Below are 23,692 nucleotides of genomic sequence, written 5' to 3'. Positions count from 1 at the left end.
ACGATTAAATCCAATTCAAATATATAGCAGGTCATATCCTATGCTCATACTTTTATTTTATTCTTCAACCAGTTATACCAATTTCCCCATACTTCATAATATTTAGCATTCTCCTCATTTTTTAACTCACTCGTCAATTTTGCCATTTCTGCGCACTCTAGAATTTTATTTATTAATAATTCTTCTGAGGGCGTAGATTTATTTTTCCAGAGTTTCGCAAAGGCTAATCTAGCCGCTGTTGTAATCTGAATTATGAGTTGCGTTTTGTTATTATTGAGGCCATCTTCAGTCATACCCAAGAGGAAAGATTCTGGGGATAGGGCTATCTCCTGTCCCGTTATTTCCGAGAGCCAGAGTCGGATCTTTAACCAGAACTTTTTGGTCTCAGGGCAGGTCCACCATAGATGATAGAAGGTGCCGACCGTTTTTCCACATTTCCAACATGTGTCTGGGAGATTTGGGAATATTTTCTCTAACCTAGCCGGGGCAAGGTACCATCTGTGTAGCATTTTATAGTGGTTTTCTCTGAATGTTGCCGATTTTGTTATTTTGTAGTTCCTATTCCAGGCCATCTCCCAGTCATTGAAATTAAGTCTGTATCCTAAATTTTTTTCCCAGATGTTTAGCTGATTTTTTGCTATGGTCTCTGCTCTATCCTCATCTAATAGGAAATTGTAAATTTTTGATAGCATTTTCTTATCTGTTCCCCAAATAATTTTATCAAAATGTCCGTATTTCGCTTCAATACCAAATTTATCTCTATCTTTTTGAAATCTGGAATTTATCTGGAGGTAATTCCACCAATCCCTCAATACATCCAGAGGTTTGAGCTTCCCTTCTTTATCCAAGATGTCCTTGTATGTGCCCTTTTACAAACTCGTACATTCTTATCCAGATTTCCAGAAGTTCCTTCTGCATGTTCTCTTACTCTGTATCTCCATGAACCTGGATATTTCTGCAGATCTAGAAATATGATTACCAGTCCACGCATAGTTGCCAAAATGTAACATTACTTTAATCAAAATAAAATAAAAATGAAAGAAACCTCACAAATGAGCTAAACAGACATTTGAACAGGAAAGAAAATATATGCGAAAGATAGGAAGAACATGATCTTTCTGAATGTAGTTATGCTGCTTTTATTTTAGAATCAGCATATTTCATAAAAGCAGTATGGTAGATAAGCACAAAAAGTATCTTGCTCCAATGGGCAAAATAGAAGCAACTAAACTAAACTCAACCCATAGTTAGGCTCTTCTCACAATATTTTGTTTGTGGGATACATACAGACGGGTGGGGAAGCTTCTAGATTGAGTGTACATGTTAAAGAAACTGATCATCTGAAAAATAATTTTCTTTTCTGCACCAAGGGAGCTGGTTGGCATGGGGTTTTTTATTTGAAATACTTAAGGAAAACAGAATGATTACAAACAGCCAGCATGGATTTAATGACAGTGAACTAAGCATTCCAGAATACACTGGTTTGCTTCTTTGATAGAGCATTACAACCTAGTTCTTGGCATTGTAATTTGAAGAGCTTACAAAGGGGAAATTAATTAAGGAGCAACATGATAAGAAGATTGAAACAAATACCATATGAAGCCGAAGGAGTTTTATGTTTATTGCACAGATAAATGTTTTTTCAAACATTTTAAAACTTTGCAAGGGAAAAAAAAAGCAGCAAAGCTAATGCATCAGACCAACAGGGGAGTTAAACAGAAGACTTGATTAAAAATGGAAAGTCTTGATTAAATGTTCTAAAGCATCAAAATAATATAAGAATTCTAATTCCAATTGTATCCATTTTGAAGATGAAGAAATCCTTAGCAACTGTTTGTAGAACTATTGGAACACACACTGTGCTACTTTGCAAATCACTTTGTGAATAAAGTCCCACGTTTTTTTTCTGACTTGGATGCTAAAATGGATAAAAAGCCAATAGAAATGCTACTTGCAATCCTGTGTCTCATTATTAAAGATGTTTTCAAATATCTACAAGTTCAGATATGGACAGAATTCTTCCAGCTACGAGAGCTATTACTTCTACAATGTTAATTATGTACAAAGTGTGTTACTTGCTTGAAAAGGATAGTCTTCTAATAAATCTAATAAAGTCTTCTATCATAGGCTAGCTTTGTTGTTATAAGATGTAGTTGTGACACCAGTCTGCATTTTCAAACATAATGAAAATGTAAAATTGTCTTTTTAAAGCAATCTTCTGGGAAAAAAATATTGTTTATCTGTTTATATAATGTATAAGAATTCCCAACTCTTAATTTATGCATCTGGGTGGTATATATCAATAATAACCAAAAAAATCAAACCCCAACAAGTGTAAAATCAATACTACAAATCATAACTGTATATTCATAGGTAACACTGGAAATAAATACTCCCTAACGCAACAGAACAGGCTCAGTTATCACCCCAGCCCGATTAATCTAATACAGTTTACCAAGTCATATCATTTCTGTCCAAATAAACATATATTTTTACCTTATAACAAAACAGAAAGCACAGTTCATCCACAAGCAAATGACAGTTGTGCAAGGAGAAATGCAAATGTTCAAAACATTGCATATTAACATCTGTTTAAGTTTCCAATGTCTCATAAAAGGTTAATGGCAAAAACAAAATAAAGCAAAATGTTCACATTTGTAGTAAAGTCATTGCCGTATTTTCCATTGTGGTTTTATCCATCTGGCGCCCAGACACACTTGTCAGACAGCGTATATGTACAAAACCTATAGTCCAAAAGGCCACCTCCCTCACTTCAAAAGAATTCTTAAGTGCTCGACAGTTCCTGTAAACAGGGATATCAACTATCCTGATCACTTTTCAGAACTTGTGCTGAAAAGCAAAATTAAAGCCCGTTCCACCTCTGCTCTATCTACACTATAGGATCATTCCAAATCCCACTATCAGGAAGAGGATTTCATAAATGATCATTTATAATTGTCTCTCAAAAAAAGAAAGGTGATCTTTGACTTCTTTCGGTTTGATTTCCAATACTTGACAGGTTTCTGTATTCCACTGAGTTCAGATGAGATTTTAAGGCTTTGGCAGAAGCTAAATTCGTGGATTGTTCAGCTCCTGCAGAAGTTCTGTCTTGACCAAAGATAAAAGTATCAAGGTTGCAGGGCTGGCGCAACGTGCAACATGCTCATATTGGTACAATATATAATAATGTAATGTTATGAACATATATATATAGAGGAGCGTGTATTTGTTAGTATGATTTACTGGGTTAGGGATTTTCTTTCATTCACTGTGAGTTATTGATATGTATTGTGTTGGGGGGGTCCACTAAGGGAGGCTCAGCCAATCTCATTGTACACATGTGGGTTGACAATAAAGGTTTGAATTGAATTGAGTTTCATTAACAATCCTTTGATTGAGAAGGCACACAAATTGCGGAATGGAAGTGATGCCCCTTTAACTATTAAATTTGGGTGGCTCTAAATACTTGGAGGATAAGCCTATCAAGCAGGGGTGGCATTCACTTACCTTCGCTACCAGTTCACTTCGCTCACACGTGCCACCTCCCCACATGCATGGGACCTTCTGCACATGCGCAGAGCATAAAAAATGGGACATGATGACATCCAGATGGGTGGGCGGAGCCTCCCACAGCCACCGCTACAAGTTTGCCTGAACCGGATAGAATTGGCTGAAAACCACCATTGCTATCAAGAGTTATTAACCTTTGAAGACTCAGGATTACTTATGGGCTGGACGTCAACAGGGGAATAATAGTAGGAAAGAGCTACATCTCCATGTTATGCTTATGAGTACCCTGGAGTTAGACATTGCAAGAAGCAAAATGTTGGATTATGATGAACTTTGACCAAATTAAGATGGGCTGTTCTTATTTTTTATTATTATTATAATCTTACTTTCCTCGTGTCTCCAGTATTTTCCTCCCATCCTTGAATGTTGCCTTCAGTCTACATTTACAATGCCTGGTAATGGGGCTGATTGGTGTGCTGCCTATACACATTATAACATGGAAATGTTTCAGGGCAGTGATTGGTATAATCCCTGCTGTACTTCCCCCTCTCATCCCTTATCACTGACTGGTAGAAAACGGAAGGGTCTATGACAACTCAACATCGTTAGCTCAGCATGGCCAGCTGGAGGCGGCCTTCTCACTACTGCCAAGTCCCTTCTCCCAGCTTGGTGCTGCCATTTCTTCTCAGGACACCAGAAAGTCGCTGTGGGGCGCTGGAAGAAGAGCCAAGCGAGTAGGTGAGCAAGCAAGCGGGCTGTCAAAGGGCGGCAGCAGTAAGTTGACTCTGCCCTGAAGGCCAAACTCTGCAACTTTCTGGTGTTGACATGTCCTGCGAAAAAATGACAACACCAAGTTGGCAGAAGGGATTTGGTGGTGGTGAGAAGGCCGCCTGCAGCTGGCCACACCGAGCAAGCAGCATTGAATAATCTGATTCCAAAAAGTGAAGCACTAATCACTGTCCCCAAACCTCTGCTTTGGCCAGCCTTGGTACTTTGTTAGAGGCACTGCTTGGAGCCTTTCCTAAAGACCTTTAGAAAGCAACATTCAGCATCACAAACTGCTACACTTCAATCCTGTTTTACATGCTAAGAATTACGCAATGTTTTTAACCACAGGGCTATTGATGCCTCAACATTGCTATGGACAGAACTTTTTAAAAACTGGTATAGTATGATACTCCAACCTTTGGGAAACCCAAAAGTGCTTTTTCAAGAGGCAACTGGACTTTCTGGTTTAACCAGAAAGTCCTGTTGCCTCTTGAAAAAGCACCTATGGGACAACCATGACCTGGATGGCTTAGAATCTCCATAAATCTTTGGTGGAGGGGAAAGTCCTTCAGGGAAATATCAGCTGCTGTGCAGGACAAGGATGAGAGGCTACCTTGCAAACTAGTGCAGCCATCAGTTTTGAGTCATAACGGAAATATCAACCCCCTGGAAGACCCTCGCTAGGTTTTTCATAAGGTCAATATTTCCATATGCAAACAACAAAAATTAGAATTGTCAGGTAGTGTCCATTAAATACCTAGTCCATATGGCAATCTTAACAAGAATGGCCATGGAGGCACAGACTCCCATCCTTGAGTGTCGTCTTCAAAGCCTACATTTACAGTTCCTGGCAATGGGGCTGGGTGGTGTTGCTGCTTACGCACACTATAATATGGAAAGGTTTCGGGGCAGTGGTGCTATAGGAGGAGCAAATCATGCAGTGAGCCACCTGGAGTACACCAAATTGCCATCCTCTGAAAACTCCTCCATGGGATCTATATGTCAGGTTGCCATATGTTCTGCTGGCACAAGATGGAAATTATTAATTAATACTAAAATAGTCTTAGTCCAATTGCAGCCTTCCTCAACAGAAGGCCAACCACAAGATGGAGATTTTATTATGAGGATGCATCTTCAGCATATGAATATCATACATATGAATGAATCTACTATATGTGATTTTTTTTATTTACATTACTTTGATGTAAAAGTTGCCTCCAACTTCCATTGCTTTTTACTGAACAGTTTGGATTTATAATTTTACAAATTCAACTGCAGAATGAGTTGACAGCATAGGATAAACATTTCAGAAAATTTGAGGAAAACTTTTCATGTGAGTGCCAAATTAGATGCCCAGTTACTTTATACTTCGGCTCCTCAATCCCTTGTCACCGAACACACTGGTTGGACTGGAGGGCAGCTAAAATATAAAATGTCAAGAGGACACCAATTTGTCTAACTTTGGCTTAAAAATTGTCTGCAGGTAATTGTCCCCCAATACTGAAAAGCAGCCATCTGGCGGATAATGCAAAGAAAAGAAAAAAAAAGGAGTTAAAGTTGGTCCATATCACCAATGCTGTAGTCCCAATTTGAATAAGAAGTTTCTGTACATTTCAATACTTACAAAAATGAAAAAAAAAAAGGTAGTTTTGATCCCAAAGCTCTAGTCCACCTAACTAGGCAAGGCCTCAGAAAACATTTTAGAATACACTTTACAGGGAATTCACATCCACTGTTATGCAGACTGAATACACAAACAATCAAGAAACACCTCATATATAAAAAAAGCTCTAAGGTCATAAACATGCACTAAGAGACATACATCACTTAGCTTTTCTATGTCTTGAGAGCAAGCTGCTGCTTTTTTTTGCTCCTTGTTCACTTCTGACACGAGCCTCATGATGGTTTCTCTGTTGGCTTTCAGTTCCATCTCATGAATTGTTATGGTCTCTCTGAAGGTATCTATTTGTTCTTTTAGCGAGTCATTTTCTTTACGCATTCCACGGATCTGGAAGCATCAAAGTGAGATATGGTGTTCAAACGGGTAATTTAATTGTTGCTGTTTTCAATGTCACTAAATCAATATTTAAGTAGTTTAACCTTGGCAGTAGAATTTAATCTAAACTTCCTCATATGGAGATGCAGGAGAATTCCTATTAGTTTATAAAATAGATTCTTCGCTTGCTATTAGGAACTGGGGAATCATTTGCACTAGCATTTGTGTTGCTATTGTAGATTTAGTTCATTTAGCCGAGGTGGCACAGTGGTTAGAGTGCAGTACTGCAGCTACTTCAGCTGACTGCTAGTTCAGCAGATCAGCGGATCAAATCTCACCGGCTCAAGGTTGACTCAGTCTTCTATCCTTCCGAGGTGGGTAAAATGAGGACCCAGATTGTTGGGGGCAATATGCTATTTAGCATACTGTCTTTGGTGTAAGCTGCCCAGAGTCCTCGGAGAGTGGGCGGCATAGAAATATGAATAATAAATAAATAAATAAATTTTTACCCCACCATTGTCCAGTCTCCAACCCCTGATATTATCTCTCCTCCAATATTCCATTTCATCTAGACTGTTTTTATGACCATTTTTGCATTTTTCATTTTCCGTGTTCCAATTGTGCAACTTACATTATAGGCATGATATCACTCTCACCAATGCGACTGGTTTTAATGATAAGAAACATTCTTCTCTGGCTTCCAGAGGGGGAAGTAAGATTTACAAGCCGGAAATCACAGATCCCCCTCCACCACAGGCTATTTGTCAGTGCATATGTATGCAAGTGCACAGCTGTGACTAACCCTCAATCTTTATTGTGAAAAGCCTATGTTCCTTGAACAGCTGCTCGTATAATTACCAGATCCAAAATAAAGTAAAGCAAAGCAAGATGAGAAGACAATACTTTGTGTGCACCCTAAGAACACGAAGAATAAACCACCTGGGAACCCTACACCGTAGTATGTACGATTTGATTGCCTGATAATGCAACAGATACCACAGTCCATTCATTAATATATTTCTACCAAGGAAAAGAAACTGCTTCTGGGGGGGGAAATTACAATGCCTGAGATACCGAAGTGGTTCTAATGCAGATCTGGTTAAAATTTTCTACTACTCATAATTAAAACTTGAAGAAAATTGTTTAAAATAACAATTCAGAGATTAGAAACCAATATCTTGCGCCCACTGCTAAACAACAACGCTTCTGGCAACTGATGTATGAGAAGTGTGTACCAGCAAGTGAGAGCAACAAGCTTCATCCCTCTTATACGAAGACCACAGGAATCAAGTGGTCTTCATGCAAGAAGTGCCTCAACAACTCTCTAAAAGGATGCAAATGAGCAGCTGTCTGCAAGGAATATAAATCCTTCCATTCCCCACCATCCAGTCAGAACTGAAGAAGCTTCTTGGATGAGAAGCAAAATGTCTTCAAAAGAAAAAAACAAGAAAGTCTAGTTGCCTCCTGAAAAAGCACCTTTGGGACATGCAAGAGGAAGCAAAACTCCATTCCTTCCTCCTCATACGAAGAAGACAGTTTTTTAAGTAGCCTCTTGAGAGTAGATTCAAGAGTAGAATAAAATGTATCCATTACGATACATTTTAGGCTAGACAATTGCATAATTATAGCTCAGACTCAAAAGGTAGTCTAGATTTTGCCTTGTAGAGCAGTAAAACTAGTGTCTGAATCTTTCATTTTGTCATTTCTTGCAGTCTAGATCAAAAGGAGGCATTGAACATGCCCTGGGATACCTCGGGGGTTAAGGTAGGGCTCACAAAATATTGATTTGTTGCATCAACCACAATTTTCTAGGGTCACCCATTGTGTTAAGCTACCATCTCTGATTTACAAACCACAATGGCTGGTTTTTACAGCATGGAAGCCACAAAACCACATTATAGTTTTACGGCATTTTGCATGGGCCCAGTTATTGTCTCCATTTCTTGTCTTATTGCCATAATTACATCCTTCTTTTCTTTAATACATCTTTGAAAGTAAAGCTGCCTGCTAGCTAGAATTTTTTTTTCCAGACTCACTACTTCTAATGGTTATTAGTTAATAATTATTATATAATAATAATGCTATTCCTGGCTAAATTTATTATAATATTTTAATTTGTGCTTTATCTGGTGTTGCTTTTATTGATTTTCTTACAGATGTTATACTGAATGTAATCCATTGAAAATGAGTGTCTTAACATGATGCCTTCTGCCCACTTAATATTTCCTATGATTACAATGTATGAGCTGTGTGGGGTATTTTTCCCCCTGGTTATTTTAGATTTGTTCAAAAACTATAAAGTCTTACTGGTGTGTTAAAAGCTTTACTGAATGTCCATGTGGAAAAGTAACTATTATTAAATACCGTGTTTCCCCGAAAATAAGACCCTGTCTTATATTTTTTTGAACCCTGAAATAAGCGCTTAGCCTTATTGCCATGCACTCAAAAGCCCGATTGGGCTTATTATCAGGGGATGTCTTATTTTGGGGAAATCAGGGTATGTTAAGGGGAATGTGTGCAATAGTGGTGAAAGGTTGCCTTTTTATTTATTTGTTTTGTTTTATTATTGTTAAACGTATACTATACTGTCCATCTCACTATTTGGGGCAACTCTACGCAGCTTGCTTTTAGACTGCCCCCTGCTGTCCCTAGTCTGTGGTTTCATCAATCCTGAAGATACTGATTTTGGATGTCAAGTAACAATAAAACAATAGCTCTCTGTGATTTAATAATTCCTCTCTCTGATGTATTGTCAAGATCCGGTTAAAAGTAAAAAAGTGTTTAGCAGACTCCAAACAATTTCCCCCAAAAGTACAAATAGTTAAGTAGTTAAGAAAAAGTTATGTGGGTCAACAGAAATTCTGATCTGGATGGAATTTCAAAAGAGATTGCCCCCAAATATGAAGTAAAGCCGGATCTTGGCTGCAAAACTCCAAATCACAACATAAATAGGAACAAACAGCTCAGTGCTCCATATTTTTCTGCTGCCATCACATAGTTATTTGGCTTTCTGCAACCAAGATCTGGCACAAATCTGATGATACTTCTGCTCATATTGAAAATCTGAGCTCCCAAGTGCCTTTTACTTGCTTGCTTGAATTTGTGAATTTGTGCATTATTTTTTTTAAAAAAAAATCTGGCTGCAGTTAACATAAATTGGTTACACCCAGATCAGATTACTATTTACTCTGAAGAGCTGAAAACAAATTAGAACTGTAGGCTGGTACATAACTCAGAATGCATATGGGAATTATGTAGATTGATCATGTAATACCAATTTTACATTATTTACAAGCCTAATTCAAAGTGAAAGTGCTAGTACTTAAAGTCCTGAATCAGGTGAGAATGTGTTTTTATTCCCTGGACATTTATTTACACACCTGCCCAGATTGTAAGAATGGCTTTAATAGCCTGTCAGCTCCACCAGGAAATGTATTTTACAGGTAGTCCTCGATTTACAATCAATCCCAAAAGTTTTGTTGCTAAGCAAGAGAGTTGCTAAATGAATTTTGCCCCATTTTTGTGACATTTCTTGACCCATTTGTTAAGTGAATCACTGTGGCTCTTAAGTTAGCAACACAGATGTTAAATGAATCTGGCTTCGTCCTTGACTTTGCTTGTCAGAAGGTCACAAAAGATGATCACATGACCCTGCAATTGTCATAAATGCCAGTTGCCAAGCGCTCAAATTTTGTCATGTGACAAAAAGGTAACAAAAAGGGTTGCTGCAATGGTTGCAATTGTGAAAAACCACCATAAGTAACTTTTTTCAGTGCTGTTGTAATTTTGAACAGTCACTAACTAAATGACTGTAAATCAAGGACTACCTGTATTATTCATTTGTATTCAGAATAAAGGTTAACAAATAACTTCCAAAAAGAAAGGTTGCTAAGAGAACAGGCAATTGACAGCTGGCCAGAGGAATAGAGTGGGAAAAAGAGAGGGGAGGGGAGGGGGGAGAGGGGAGGAGAGGAGAGAGCTATTCTGACAATATGTCTACAATTAAACATGAAGGAAGGATTAGGTTGGTGTAACTCTTGAAAGAAAAAGACTTCTAAACTGTACTATCTGTTCATGAAATTTCATTTCTGAATACAGTTTTATGATCTCTAAGATACTGCCTTACCAAAAAATCAGCAGACAGACAAGCAATATAACATCAAAGCTCAATATACAATCTCTACGTTTATTATTTGGGGATAGTGGCAGGCAGCTGTCCATGCCTAAAATAAGTTTGGGTTGAATTATGCCATATCTATCTGAATTATACCCGAGATGGGACTTCTTCATTACCAGAGGTAGGCCCTGCCAGGGCTTAGCCTCACTTTACATTAACTGCAGCACAAATATGCCCCATCAATTATTTCCGTAGGACCTTTGTCTCATCCCCAGTGCACCCTGGAAGGGGTACTTGCTTTACCTAAACCCCATCCACCACACTTACAGGAAAGCGATCACGGATGGAAGGGGGCATGAAGCCAAGGGAATCTATTGATTGCTACTCGTAAAGTATAAAGACAAGATCATTCACAAGCTTTATTACTAGGGTAAATAAGAGCCCAGGTGTCAGGATAGGAGAGTGCAAATTATGCAGATATATTATTCTGCTCACCTAAGGGCTGCAAGAATGCACGTTAACACTGCCAGGACTGTAAAACTCTCTTCCGTAATAGCATCCCCTCTCTGGCAGCTTTAACCAGCCCCTGAAGATTTCATTTTTATCTTTCCTAGCTTTTTATTATCTTTCTGCTGGCCCCATGGTGTTTTCAGGTTAATATTGCATTTTATTATAACAACATTTATAGCATTTTTATAGTAAGGGCCCACGTGAGGGCCTACAATAAAACCCAGAGTGGAAATAGATTTAATAAAAAGTCTTGGAAGAAAGATCTGACATCATATTTAATTCACAAGGTTCCACTCATATAATAGATGTCTTTAGGGTGCTTTGCTATTATTTCTGTAGCTTAATTTGAAGAGGCACATTTTATTATTTTATAATTTTTAAAAGAAAACCTTGGAGAGCAGGCGCTCTGGTGACTCTTCGTTTCCTCCTATGCCCACTTCCAGGAGATGACAGAGTTGTGCAATGAATTCATTTTGTTCTCTGCTGACCTTAGATGCATAGGATTTGCTTTCTTCAGATTTGTTCAAATATTTTCTAATTAGGATTCAAACCAAAGCAGAAATAATTTTATAGGTAAGAAAAATATGACCTGTTATCATTGCTTAAATTAACTGTATCATGATACCATTATGTCAGACCAAGAATACACAATTTCATTAGCTTAGCTAAGCATATATCTACCATATACTGCTGCAGTTTTAATTAATCATATCCTCAAATGTGAATACATAAGAGAATAAATGGTAGAATAAAAGCCAGTTTGGTGCAGTGATTAAAGTATCAGAGAAGAAACCAAGAAAGAGACTGTGAGTTTCCAAGAAAACTGCAGGGACTAGTTTGGGCAATTATCAGGAGTAGAGATCAAATTCAAACACACACACACACACAATGTACTTCCTTTTTTTTTCCTATTCTAAAAAAGTTGTGTGCTGTTCAAAGCTGATCTTGCTCTTGTATTCTGGTCTGGAGAATCAGAATGGCCTCTCCCTGAAAGGGATCCTAGTCAAAATGGATCTCTCTGTTTACAGGAAAATACAATTTTCAGGTTAGGAAATATATTCCATGGGACTCAGAGAACACCAATGCACAGTAATGAATTTCCTTTCTAAAGAAAAATCATAATTATAATAAGAGTACAAACAATGTTGTACAAACACAGAAATGTATCCTTTAATAAAATGTTGATATAAAATCTTATGCAATGGGTATCCATCAGTGGTGGAATGCTGCAAGTTTAACAACCATTTCGGTGAGCGTGTGCTTTGCGAGTGCATACACACTTGCGCGCAATGCTGAAGATGGAGCATTTAGAAACTCAGCTGCTTACCTTCCAAGTCACGGTAGTTAAAACAGCGGGGAGGTGGAAATCAGCTGCACTGCATGACTGAGATGAACTACAAAGCAGGTAATAAAGGACAAGATAGAGCAGGGGCAGGTGGCGGGGCCAACTAATTGTCAGCACTACCGGTTTGTCCGAACAGGCCCGAACCAGCTGAATTCCACCTCTGGCATCCATATAATAAATTATATGTAACATAGAACAGGATAAGTTTCATTCATGTAGTATTAACTAATTAACTGTATTGGCAGGATTGTTATACATACTATCAATAAAGAGGATTGAAAAACAGTAAGGTACCTGGAGCAGGAGCCTAGACTCTACAATACTATTTCAGTAAGTTCTGCAGAATCTTCTCCCAAATCATTGGTGGGTTGCCCCCGGTTCGCACCGGTTCTATAGAACCAGTAGTAAAACCGGCAGGAGGCTCCGCCCACCGACCCCGACATCACCAAAACGCTTCTGTGCATGTGCGAGCAAAGTGAGCCTGCGCGCATGGTCCCGCTGCAAACCAGTAGTAAAGGTAAGTAGAACCCACCCGTCCCAAATGCAACCAAAATAAAATTATACTGACCAGTATTATAGAGCAAAAAGAAAGCTGATGATCAAGCCTACCAGTCATTAAAATGAGTTAATGAACATAAAGTGCCGCAAGTTCCTCTAAGAGAGAAGAAATTGTTCCCTCGTGTCCTCTATGCTTTCATTATGCATTCTTTCTGTCCATGGAAAAATACTCCCTCCCCCTCCCCCCCATTTCATTCCCTAGCTTTACCAAGCAAAGATATTAATGCTGCTTCAGATTTCTGCAATTGAAAATGTCCTGTCCAAATAAGAGCAAAGTCTATTATCAAAACCCCACTTATACTGGGCACGCTCCTGAGGGTCAGACAGATGAAGACAGACTGAAGTGGAGAAATTTATTAAATTCTAAGCAGCAACCCTGGAATGAAGGAGAAAATTGGCCTAAGGACCACTTCATCATTATGAAAAATACACAAGTGGAAATTAGCAGAAAGCGATTCCAACTATGCAACTTATCTAAGAGAAATTTCAGCAAGCTGTAAAGCCGTCTTTAATCGTTAACGGATTATGAGATCATGTAGTCATAGATTTAAAAAGTTTCTTCCAAGTGTCAAAAGAGCCCAGCTGAGGTTCCAGCTAAGGAATCTATGCATATGCTTTGAATATGGATAAAAATACATCTTTTCCCCTGCACACTTCAACATTGTATTCAAAGCTTCTGCCAGGCAATTTACATTACTGCTGCTGAGACCTTTAAAAAAATCTCGTTCTCCCCTAAGGAGGTTGATGTCTGTAAAAAGCTTAGATAATAACGGTGAACCTTTATTCTTGATGGGGCAAAAAAGGCCAGGATTCCTTTTAGTTGAAGTTAACACTTTTTGAGAAGAAAGCAGCATTTTTAGAATCTTTGCTGGGCCACCTCTGCTGACACGGCTCTTCAACTTCTAGGCCAGGCCTGCACCTCATGTAGGAGATAAAGGGCCACATTAATAATCTAAAAATCATCACTGGCCACAAAGGAATACATGATCTGGCAGCTAGTTGAGCCTGGAGGTTTTGGAGGCACTTGAGAATGTCTTTTAAGAGGGCAGCAGTGGATCTTTCATGGTGGTGATGGCATTTGGTGGCAAATTTACTGACTTTTTTTTTAAAGCGTTCTTGGGATACAGTAGGGTACACTAGGATGTGAGGTGGGAGACATGTGGGCCCACAGCCACATGAGATGTGGAGGACTCCTGTAGTCTATTACACAGGAAAGGATGTCTGGGTTCGTGAATCAGACGATTCTCTCAGAGTGTATCCTGCAATAATCCTGACCTCCTCATTCTAGGTATTTTGGAAACTAAGGATACCAGTCCAATTAGATGCCACTAATATATTTGAATTCTTTTTTGCCTGATTTTTTAAAATTATTTATTTATTACATTTTCAGGCCACTTCACCCCAGACTATTCTGGGCAGCTTACATTTTAAAAGTAAAGAATAACACAACAGACCACCCCCCCCAAAAAAAGATCAAATGCATCCGGAAGAAATAGACACAACACCTGCTCTTCGTGACAGTCCAGTTAAAGCAGTTCTTCAGTGTCTTAATAAGTAAAGCTTCTCTATTCAGAAGAAGATGAAGGACATCCCTCAGTGCAGGTAAACATGGTTGATGTAGAAGGAAGCCCTCTCTGATCTAGAAGGTAGCTTCAGCATGGAATGAAATAAGCAATCTTCAAAATGAGAAGCATGGCAACAATATGTCTAGATCAGGGCTGTCAAACTTGCGGCACACGGGCTGGATGCATCACCCGCTGGTGTTCTGCCCCAGCTACGGACCCCAAAGAACATAGCACACACAAAGTCTGTACAAACCTTAGTTTACTAAAATAAAATCAGTTTTTCAAACAAAGGCTGTTAATTAACTTTCTTAACAGCCTGCAAGAATCCAAAGAATAAATAATCTTAATCTTACTATGGTTGGCAGAAAGCCCAGAAGCAATTTGCAGAGAACTAAGATCAAGGCATGAAGGAGAATGAACGGTTGTTCCCTGCAAATTACTTCAGTCAGCGTTCCTCTTTAAATAGGCTAAGGAAGTGGCCAATTAGCCCCAAGCCTTACTCTCGAGGAGACCTCCTCCTGAGGAGCCACTCCTGCCTTTTGGTAGCTCTGTGTGCCCATGCATCGAGAAAAGGCTCTCCTCTTCGTCCTCTTCACTTAAGAGGTTCTGAAAGCCCTGGCTGAATCCCTGCCTCTGGCACCACATCTTCTCCAGCCTCATTGTCCGACTCTCCGCTGCACAGGCTGCTGGCGCAGCACCACACACCTCCTCGCTGTCCGAATCAGCAACCAGCCGCAGAAGCCGCATACGGGCCACAACAGCTGGCCACGCCCATGCCTAGTTTAGTGAAGGGACGGAAGTCGCGATATGTCATGTGACAACACCGTGATGAAGTGAGTTTGACACCCCTGGTCTAGAATCTTGACTGATGGAAGATTAGGGAAAAAATTAAATGGTATTGTAAGGCCCTCAGGGGAGAAGAAAAGTTGCAACAGACCAGTTTATTTGGTTAGTAAATGCTTGGCAGAGCAGCAGAAGTGACTAGGAAAACACACTGGATGTGATATCTATTCGGACAAGAGACCACCCAAAATCCTGTAGTTTGAATAAACCAAAAGTCCAGCTGGCCTGCTATTGTAGCAGAGATTAAGTATCTTTTCCCTCAAGCAAGAAGAATGTACAGCTGGCTGATGGGTTGCAATTCTCCCTCCTGTTCCTAAGGAAAAGGATATGTTGATTTGGAAGGTCATCAATACAAGCCTTGTTACTAAGTACAAATGCTTGGTGAATCCAGGGATCTATCTTCCTGCCTCCAGAGTTTCACAGTAAAACAGGTTGGGTGGGGTGGGAGACAAAGTTTTCTGGAGAGGTGGGTCATAATGGACGAAGTATTCAGGGTCATGTAGCCATCAACCTGTTTGTCCTTCACCACAAGAACAGTGCTGCTACAGTATGGCTTAACATCTGTTGGCAGTTCCGTTCTAAGTATTTTCACAAATCCAAGAAACTGGAATGTCCATACCATAATGTTTTTACAGCTACTAGAAGTTCTGGCACAAGGGTGACAGGGAGAGGAGAACGTTTACATAACTGAGGAGGAAAACAGGGAAAGCAATAGTGTGAGGTTTTCACAATTAGGCCATGGTGATGGGGAGGGGGAAAGCATTCCATTCTGGCTGGTTGAAGTTGGAGAAGGAACAAACACCAAGTATTTCCAGACATGTTTTGAGACAGGAAGAAAGGAATGGAAGACAAGATGATGGAGTGTCAAGCCAAGAGCCAGGAGTTCTTACATCAGTTATAAACACAACTGGCAGCTTCAAAGCCACCAAGCACTGTCCCAAGAGTCCATTAATTTATTGGGGGGGGGGGGAGAACTTTAAGAGTTTCAACTTTCATAGATACAAGAGGAACTGGCAAACTGACGGTAGACAATCAAGTATTTTGCTTGGCTCAGCTCTTGTCTGAGGTAATAATTCTTATCTAAATAAGCCATGTTTGTGAAACATCTGCCAAATCAAGTAGCAGAGATCTGTGATTTACTCCAGAAACGTGATGGGAGAAGCCTGGGAGCTGGAGAACAAATTCCAGTGAATTTGTTCTCCTTTTGAATTTGTATCTTCTACCCACTGATTTTGAATTATTTGCAGCTAAATGTGTGCAAAGTCTAGGAGAAAGTTGCTTATTGCTCCATGGACTGCTTTGGCATCATATAGAGTTGTATATCTTAGTGCATTTCAAAACATAAGCAGGGGAGGAGCAGAGACTTTGACTATAATTCTTGAACTTCACCTTGTTCCAGAGGTTTGATCCTACAAGGAATTGAAAGATTGAAAGAATCTGGACTTGTGTTCTGTATTCTGGGTGGGAGTACAGCCTTAACAATCTGTTGTCTCAACGTGCACTATATTCAAAAACTCATTGAAAAGGAAGAACTTGCTAATCTCACAGTTCCTCAGCCAAATACAACTTCTGGTCAGAGTGTTAGTAGCCATTTTGCCAAATTAAATAATATCAAAGAATCAACCATAAATGATTTTGCATAAGAAATATTTGTGAGCATACTGGTTTAGGCTGCAGACGTGTAGATTTTTCTGCCCATACATACATAATCCAGTTTGAAGTTGATGCAACACAGGCTCTCCTTGAAGCCTTGAATTTTCTGCATAAAGCAGAAGATTCCTAAAGTCTAAAAGATCCTGGATAAAACTGTTTTGGACTTCCCCCTCTTTCTGCAGGGATGACTGCAAGAAACACAACAGTAACTCCAGAACACCTACCCATACAACTTGAAAGCTCCATGACTTTGTTATACAGGAAGTAAGTCATATTAGTCGGCCTATACATTCATTTGTTCTGAGCAAGCATTGCCCATTTAGGTTTCAAGACTTTTCTCAAATGATCCAGGAAAAGGGATATCTCACTGCCCCAGGGAACCTCCTTAACTCTCGGCTAAGCATATGGATCTTTTTTTATTCCCCAACTCAGGCTTGCTTGGCACACATAAGGACTGTAACTGTACAGCAAAGTTACAAAAAAATTGGCAGGGAAAAGGTAAGACTGATTAGAAGTTGATTCTTTCCTCTTGTATGGCCACCAAACTGCAATGCAATTTTAAATCAGAATTGATGAGACTTCCTGAGCATGAAAATAATAAAGAGGACAATCCCTGACTTGTTACAGATTTCTATTCTTCTGGTCACCCTTAGATTTCTTAGGAGGCAGAGTTTTGGACTTGCTAGGTGTAGAAGAGACCCATGATTCTTTTGGATTCAGAAGAAAAGCCTGGACTCTCTTCTTTTCCTTTGTACTTTCTGGGGAGGGAGGTGGGGCAAAATACACCTATATTTATTAGAAAGTTCTTGTACTTCTCTGAGTCTTCCTGGACAACAATATCCTTGATAAGTCTTCTGGTGTGACCTTCTTCCTGGAACTGATCATTCATTACTTCTACCCTTTTTCTCATGTTTAAGAACATATACCCATATCCATCTGTCCAGTGGTGGGTTTCAAAAGATTTTACTACCGGTTCTGTGGGCATGGTTTGGTGGACAGGGCATGGCTTGGTGGATATGGCTTGGTGGACGTGGCAGAGGAAGAATACTGTAAAATCTCCACTCCAGGGGAAGGATACTGCAAAATCCCAATTTCCTCCTGATCAGCTGGGACTTGGCAGACAGAGAATAGATGGGGGCGGGGCCAGTCAGAATTTTACTATCGGTTCTCCCAACTACTCAAAATTTCCACTACCAATTCTCCAGAACTGGTCAGAACCTGCTGAAACCCACTTCTGGTGTGGACTTTGACTTCAAGAACTCCTTAGCCAGTGTGGTTAGACCCTACTGTCTGCTTCAGAGGCAGGTGTCATTCCAAAAAATTAAAATGTCCTCTGTGGGATTCTCAAGCACACAAATTAATGAGGTGTGAGAAAAGACCGAACCACTGCAAGGAGGAGTCAGTTACATACTGACCTCAACCCAGCAATGAGGAAATGGGAGTTCCCTACTCTCCCCAAATCCCTTTTTATTCTCCCCCTCCATCTAGGTTTCTCATGATTGTAAATACTTCCAAATTTTCCATTTTAAAAGCACTGAGAACAGGACAATAGGAGAGTATTCATGATCCAAAGAAGTTAAATAAAAGTCTCCGAACCTAAATCTTGTACCTTACATCAGAAATGTAACTAATATTAAACAGGTGCTCATGACACAACATACGGTGCCTTGAGAAAGACTTTTATATCACAATAAAATACTTCCTTTCCTCGGTAAGGAGATATCTCCCACTGCCATCAAGAGAAACAAAGAAAATCCAAGTGGTTTTTTGGGTTGTTTTTTTTTTTATGACCTGGGTTGAAACTCAAGGTTCAGTTTGTTTCATTTAGCTAAAATTTCTCTTGTGTGATTCTGAAGACTTGAGGAGTCACAAATATAAAATACAAATGTAAAATGCACACAATACTTTCTCAGAAGGAAGTTCAAATAGCATCCTACCTACCAGTGGTGGGATCCTCCCGGCTTAACAACCGGTTTGGTGATTGTGCGCTTTGCTGCACATGCATGCACAGTTTGAACAAATCTTCACTTCTGGGTTTCTTCAGAGGAGTTAACACGGCTGATTCGTGCAGCAATCGTCTCTGCCGCGCGAATCAGCTGAGGAGATAAAGGTAGGAAAATAGTGCAGGCGAGCAGGTGGGCCCATCTGAACATCAAAGTGAACCGGTTTGCTCCCAGCTGATCATTGGAGTTACCGGTTCACTCGAACCGGTCTGAACCAGTAGAATCCCACTACTGCTACCTACCAGCCTGTACACACACACACACACACACACACACACACACACACACACACTTCCAATTTTTTTAAAAAAAGTAGAAACATTCAAACTTAGTCCTTATTTATTATAATAAAAAGAAACTCAACTATTTCAGCCCAGCACCCTCACTTAACAATCATAACAAGTACTGTTTATTCTGCTCCATGGCAATTATTTTATATTAAAAGGTAGCATTTTCTGCTGTTCTTACTTGATCTGCTCTTCTTGTTCATAGATTTTCTCCTTTAGCTCCAAGTTCTCCTGGAGAATAGCTTGTGATTTTAGCTCTGCTTGATGTTTGGAAATGGCAATTGTGCCTGATTCCTTCTCAAGTTCTTGGAATTTGTGTTGCATGGAAAAAAGAAGAGAAGACTGACGAGCATCGTTCTCCTTATAGCCCCCAACTTCAGCTTTGAATTCTTGTATGGATACTTCCTGTGAGGCTATTCTGGATTTAAGATCTAGAATCTATAAATAAAAATAGGTAATAAAATATAACAGGGATAAAAATATTATTTGATTGTATCCTGCTTGCAAAGACAAATTTAATAGCACTACAATACATGCATCCTGTGTATTACTCAAGCAATTGAATTTTCCACTTACTTTAAATATTTCATATGTGATTAAAGAGCACAACTATCAGGCTGAATAGACAATATATAGTAGAAGAACAAGCAATCTGAATAACTATTTTCTTATAAAAGTAACATATTTTTTGGAGTATAAGACATACTTTTTCCTCCCTAAAAGGGGGTGAAAATTTGGGTGCGTCTTATACACCAAATATAGCCCCACCCACTTGCCCTCACCCTTTGGCCTCTGCCTTCCAGCAATTTGCCTCCTTGCAGCAAACAGCAAACAGCCTGTTTCAGCTTCAGTACTGCCTGATTAGCACAAGCAGCTGGTTGTCGGTTGGATTGGCCTCCCGGGATTGCCATTGCCTATTGCTGCCTCCATACACCCCATTTTTGGCCTCCGTGCACCCTGTTTTCGGCCTCTGTGTGCCCCATTTTCTGCCCATTCCAAGCCCCGTGGCCCAGAACCAGCAGAAAATGGGACACACAGCAATAGGCTATGGCAATCCCTGCAGCCTGAAACAGCTGATGGTTGGGAGGCCAATCCAACCGACAATCAGCTGCTTGTGCTAATCAGGCTGTGCTGAAGCTGAAATGGGCTGTTTGCTATTTGCTGAAAGAAGGCAAACTGCTGGCAGACAAAGGCAGATTTTTTTTTCTTGTGCTAATCAGGCTGTGCTGAAAATGAAACAGGCTGTTTGCTGTTTGCTGCAAAAAGGCAAATTGCTGGGAGGCAGATTTTTTTTTCTTGTTTTCCTCCCCAAAAAAGGTAGGTGCATCTTATAGTCTAGTGTGTCTTATACGCTGAAAAATACGGTTGCTCTTCATATTAGGTAGATTCTGATAGAAATCTTAGTGGAAAGGTAAGTTATATGAGCTGTCTTCTTGGTGAATCTACTCAAATCTTAAAAGTCTTTTTCAGGACTCATATTCTCAAAGCTCCCACAAAATCTGGGTCCGAAGAAATGCATATTATGAATGCCAGAATGCATTGGAGCACGTAGGATTTCATTTTTGTTTCATGGTTGTTAGATTTTATTATAATTGGAGGAGGGAGGGTTTTTTTTCTTGTAGTGATTCTTTTAATATTATTTTTTATTGTTAATCATTAGAAACTTAAATCAATTAATTGAATAATTAAGATGGATAAGAATCAGGAAGAGAAAGAAAGCCATCGTAACTTCACCTCAAATTGTCTTCACCTCTGCTTTAATCACAGTGCAGCCAGCACCACTGCTGAGGAGCGTCCTCACACCATGGCCAGCCACTCCACCACCACAGTACAAGACCCCAGCTACCCTATTGCCCTGCACTCCACAGAGTCTGCCACACCCAGCTGACCTTCGCCATCTTCCTCCTGTTGCTGACTAGTCACTCCCGGCTTTATGTAATGCAGTGCTGGCCATGCTAGGCCTTCTTCCTGAGGCCTTGCACACCATTCTCCAAATCACACCTGCTGTCCTCCAAATAGTGCACCATATTCTCGTGGACCTTCAGAAAGCATTTGGAAAGCTTCTGAAGTCTTCCAAAGCATCACAAGAACAGGACGGGCTATTTGGAGAATGGCAGGCGCCACATGAGGCAATCTTCTCCAGGTTTCACAAGGAAACCATAGCGTGCGACCTTAGAAGAAAGCCTCATGCAGCTGGCAACTGACCAACTTGTGAAAGGTCAGGCTGTGCATGTTTGGTCAGCAGTGAGAGCAAGTAGACCACAAAGGTCAATTACAGTGGGAAGGGCCGCAGAATGCAGATGGCCAAATGGGTGAAGGTGATCACTTGATTCAAAAGCCTTGATGCCAGAACCCTGGTCGTAAATCATTTTTTTCAGAGCATTTGAAACTTCAAATGGTTGAACTAATGGTACTAAGTTGAGAATTACCTCTTATTGGACTGTCTGGATCAGGCCAAGAATTAGTGATAAGGATTGTTTTCAGAAAGTATAATTAAAATGAATTAAATATATAAATGATTATTATCAAACAAAGTCCAGTTCAGAAGTGGATTTAAAAGGGGAACTTTAAACAAAGATATAACAAACTCCTTGTATTTCACCACATAAGCAATTAAACATTATTCTGGGCAATAAATGAATATATTGTTTACAGAAATCAACAGAATTGGCAAAGGTGGAAGTTTGAAAAGCTTGCAAATAAATAATAAACATTTGCCTTATGTTGAAACGTTGCATTTTCTCTTTGAAATTTTGGGAGTATTAACAGAATGAAATAAAAAAGAAAATTGTTTTCACTCTCACATTAATTAAATGAATTAAAGAGTCTGGTAAGAACAATTGCATACATAATTCACAATTAATGACTCATGCAGTAAATCTAGAAATTAGTATAATGTTCAATATATTCACACAGACAGAAATCATGCAAACAACAAAAAAACCTAGACAATGAACCAACCCTTGGCAGCACTTGTTTTTCAGAAATAGTCTAAGTCTCTTAAGAAATTTCAGAACTCTTTTGGTGGCTAGGATTCCATTCCTCAACATGATCGACACATTAATGTGTCCCTCTGTTAGGCTACAGTTCCGTGTATCTAGGTATAAGGCCAAGAGAAGTTGTGAAGACATTACTTGCATAAAGTTGGGCTGTGGCACAAGAACATTATAAGGCTTGTCTATCAGAAAAGGACCAAATGGAAGAAGAGTCATTGCTGAAACTGTATTAACAATCCAAACCAGAACAAATAAGGCCAGCTCAGATGTCACAATTATACTGTAAAGCTTCTGGTTTTGTTTGAAGGACTGGAAACTTGTTTTAAGCCGATAACTGAGAATGCTGAATTCATTTCTGTGAATGCTTTAAAATACTGTTTTAAAATTTAAAATTAAGCTGCTGCTTAATTTTCCTATATTTTTTTCAGATAGGGATATGTTTCTGTCCAGCCAGAAATCTCAGAAATATTCTAAGTAGAATATTCACTCACATTTGGTTACCACCTTTAAAGCGCTCCATGGCTTAGGGCCTGGTTATTTACGGGACCGCCTACTACCACCAATAGCCTCCCACCGGCCAGTACGCTCTCATAGAGAGGGACTCCTCCGGGTGCCATCAGCCAAACAGTGTCGACTGGCGGCCCCTAGGGGGAGAGCCTTCTCTGTGGGGGCACCTACCATCTGGAATGAGCTCCCCCCGGAGATACGGAGGATCCCGGATCTGCGCTCTTTCCGCCGTGCTGTGAAGACCTTTTTATTCCATCAAGCGGGCTTGGCCTAATCTCTTCCCTTTTTAAATATGTAAATTTTAATCTGTTTTTAAATTATTGGGGTATTTTAATTTGTCTGGGCCAAATAATTTAATTTGATTTTATCGGGTTTTTAAATTTTGTGTATTTATGTATTTTATTGTTGGCTGTTCACCGCCCTGAGTCCTTCGGGAGTAGGGCGGTATACAAATCAAATAAACTAACTAAACATATGTAAACAGAAATAATATTAATTTGGTATTACCTACAAGATTTTGGGATCATCTGAATCATTTTTTAAATCAAGCCATCACAGCTGTATGTTTTAAAAAATGTACCTGGTTTCCTAAAAAAAGAAATTATTTAGTAAAACCATGTAAATAAAACAATCCTAATACGCAACCTTTGTTTAGCAGTATGCCTTTATTAGTAGGAAGCACTTTGTCATTTTCTGTCCTTGAGTACTGGTAATCTACCAAAGAAAGACCCATTGCAAATCTGCCATTGGAAGAGGCTCATAATAGACATTTATTTATTAAATATATACACCGCCCATCTCACTATTGAAGCAGTTTATAAAATATATATAAGAAGCAAAGAACTATAAACTTCACAGATCCAGGAACTTGCAAGATATTTTTGAGTGTTACTCAAGTCAAATTCAAACACTTATGAGAAGGAGGAAATCAGTGGACTATTATGATAGTGGAACAAGAAGTAGCTGTCCTATGCTAGTCTATGCTGATCAGACTCCACATGGAATGTGTCCAATTTTGGGAACTGCAACATCTA

The 23,692-nt window shown here is 39.5% G+C and overlaps 1 protein-coding gene across 3 annotated transcripts in view; it reads right to left on the bottom strand.

Moving 5' to 3' along the window:
* CCDC170 (coiled-coil domain containing 170) overlaps nt 1-23,692 on the bottom strand; it is a 60,086-nt gene that overhangs the window by 24,411 nt on the left and 11,983 nt on the right. For all 3 annotated transcript variants that reach the window (XM_060692285.2, XM_060692284.2, XM_087887524.1), the window contains exons 3-5: nt 19,337-19,593; nt 11,291-11,435; nt 6,101-6,286 (exon numbers count right to left, since the gene is read on the bottom strand). In XM_060692285.2, coding sequence (XP_060548268.2) covers nt 6,101-6,286; nt 11,291-11,435; nt 19,337-19,593 — 588 coding nt within the window. The remainder of the gene's footprint in view (nt 1-6,100; nt 6,287-11,290; nt 11,436-19,336; nt 19,594-23,692) is intronic.

Source organism: Pantherophis guttatus, chromosome 1 (assembly GCF_059756535.1).
Source record: "Pantherophis guttatus breed Tessera chromosome 1, ASM5975653v1, whole genome shotgun sequence".
Classification (NCBI taxonomy): Eukaryota; Metazoa; Chordata; class Lepidosauria; order Squamata; family Colubridae; genus Pantherophis; species Pantherophis guttatus.
The sequence above is the reverse complement of the archived record's forward strand: the minus strand, read 5'-3'. Positions and strand labels throughout refer to the sequence as shown.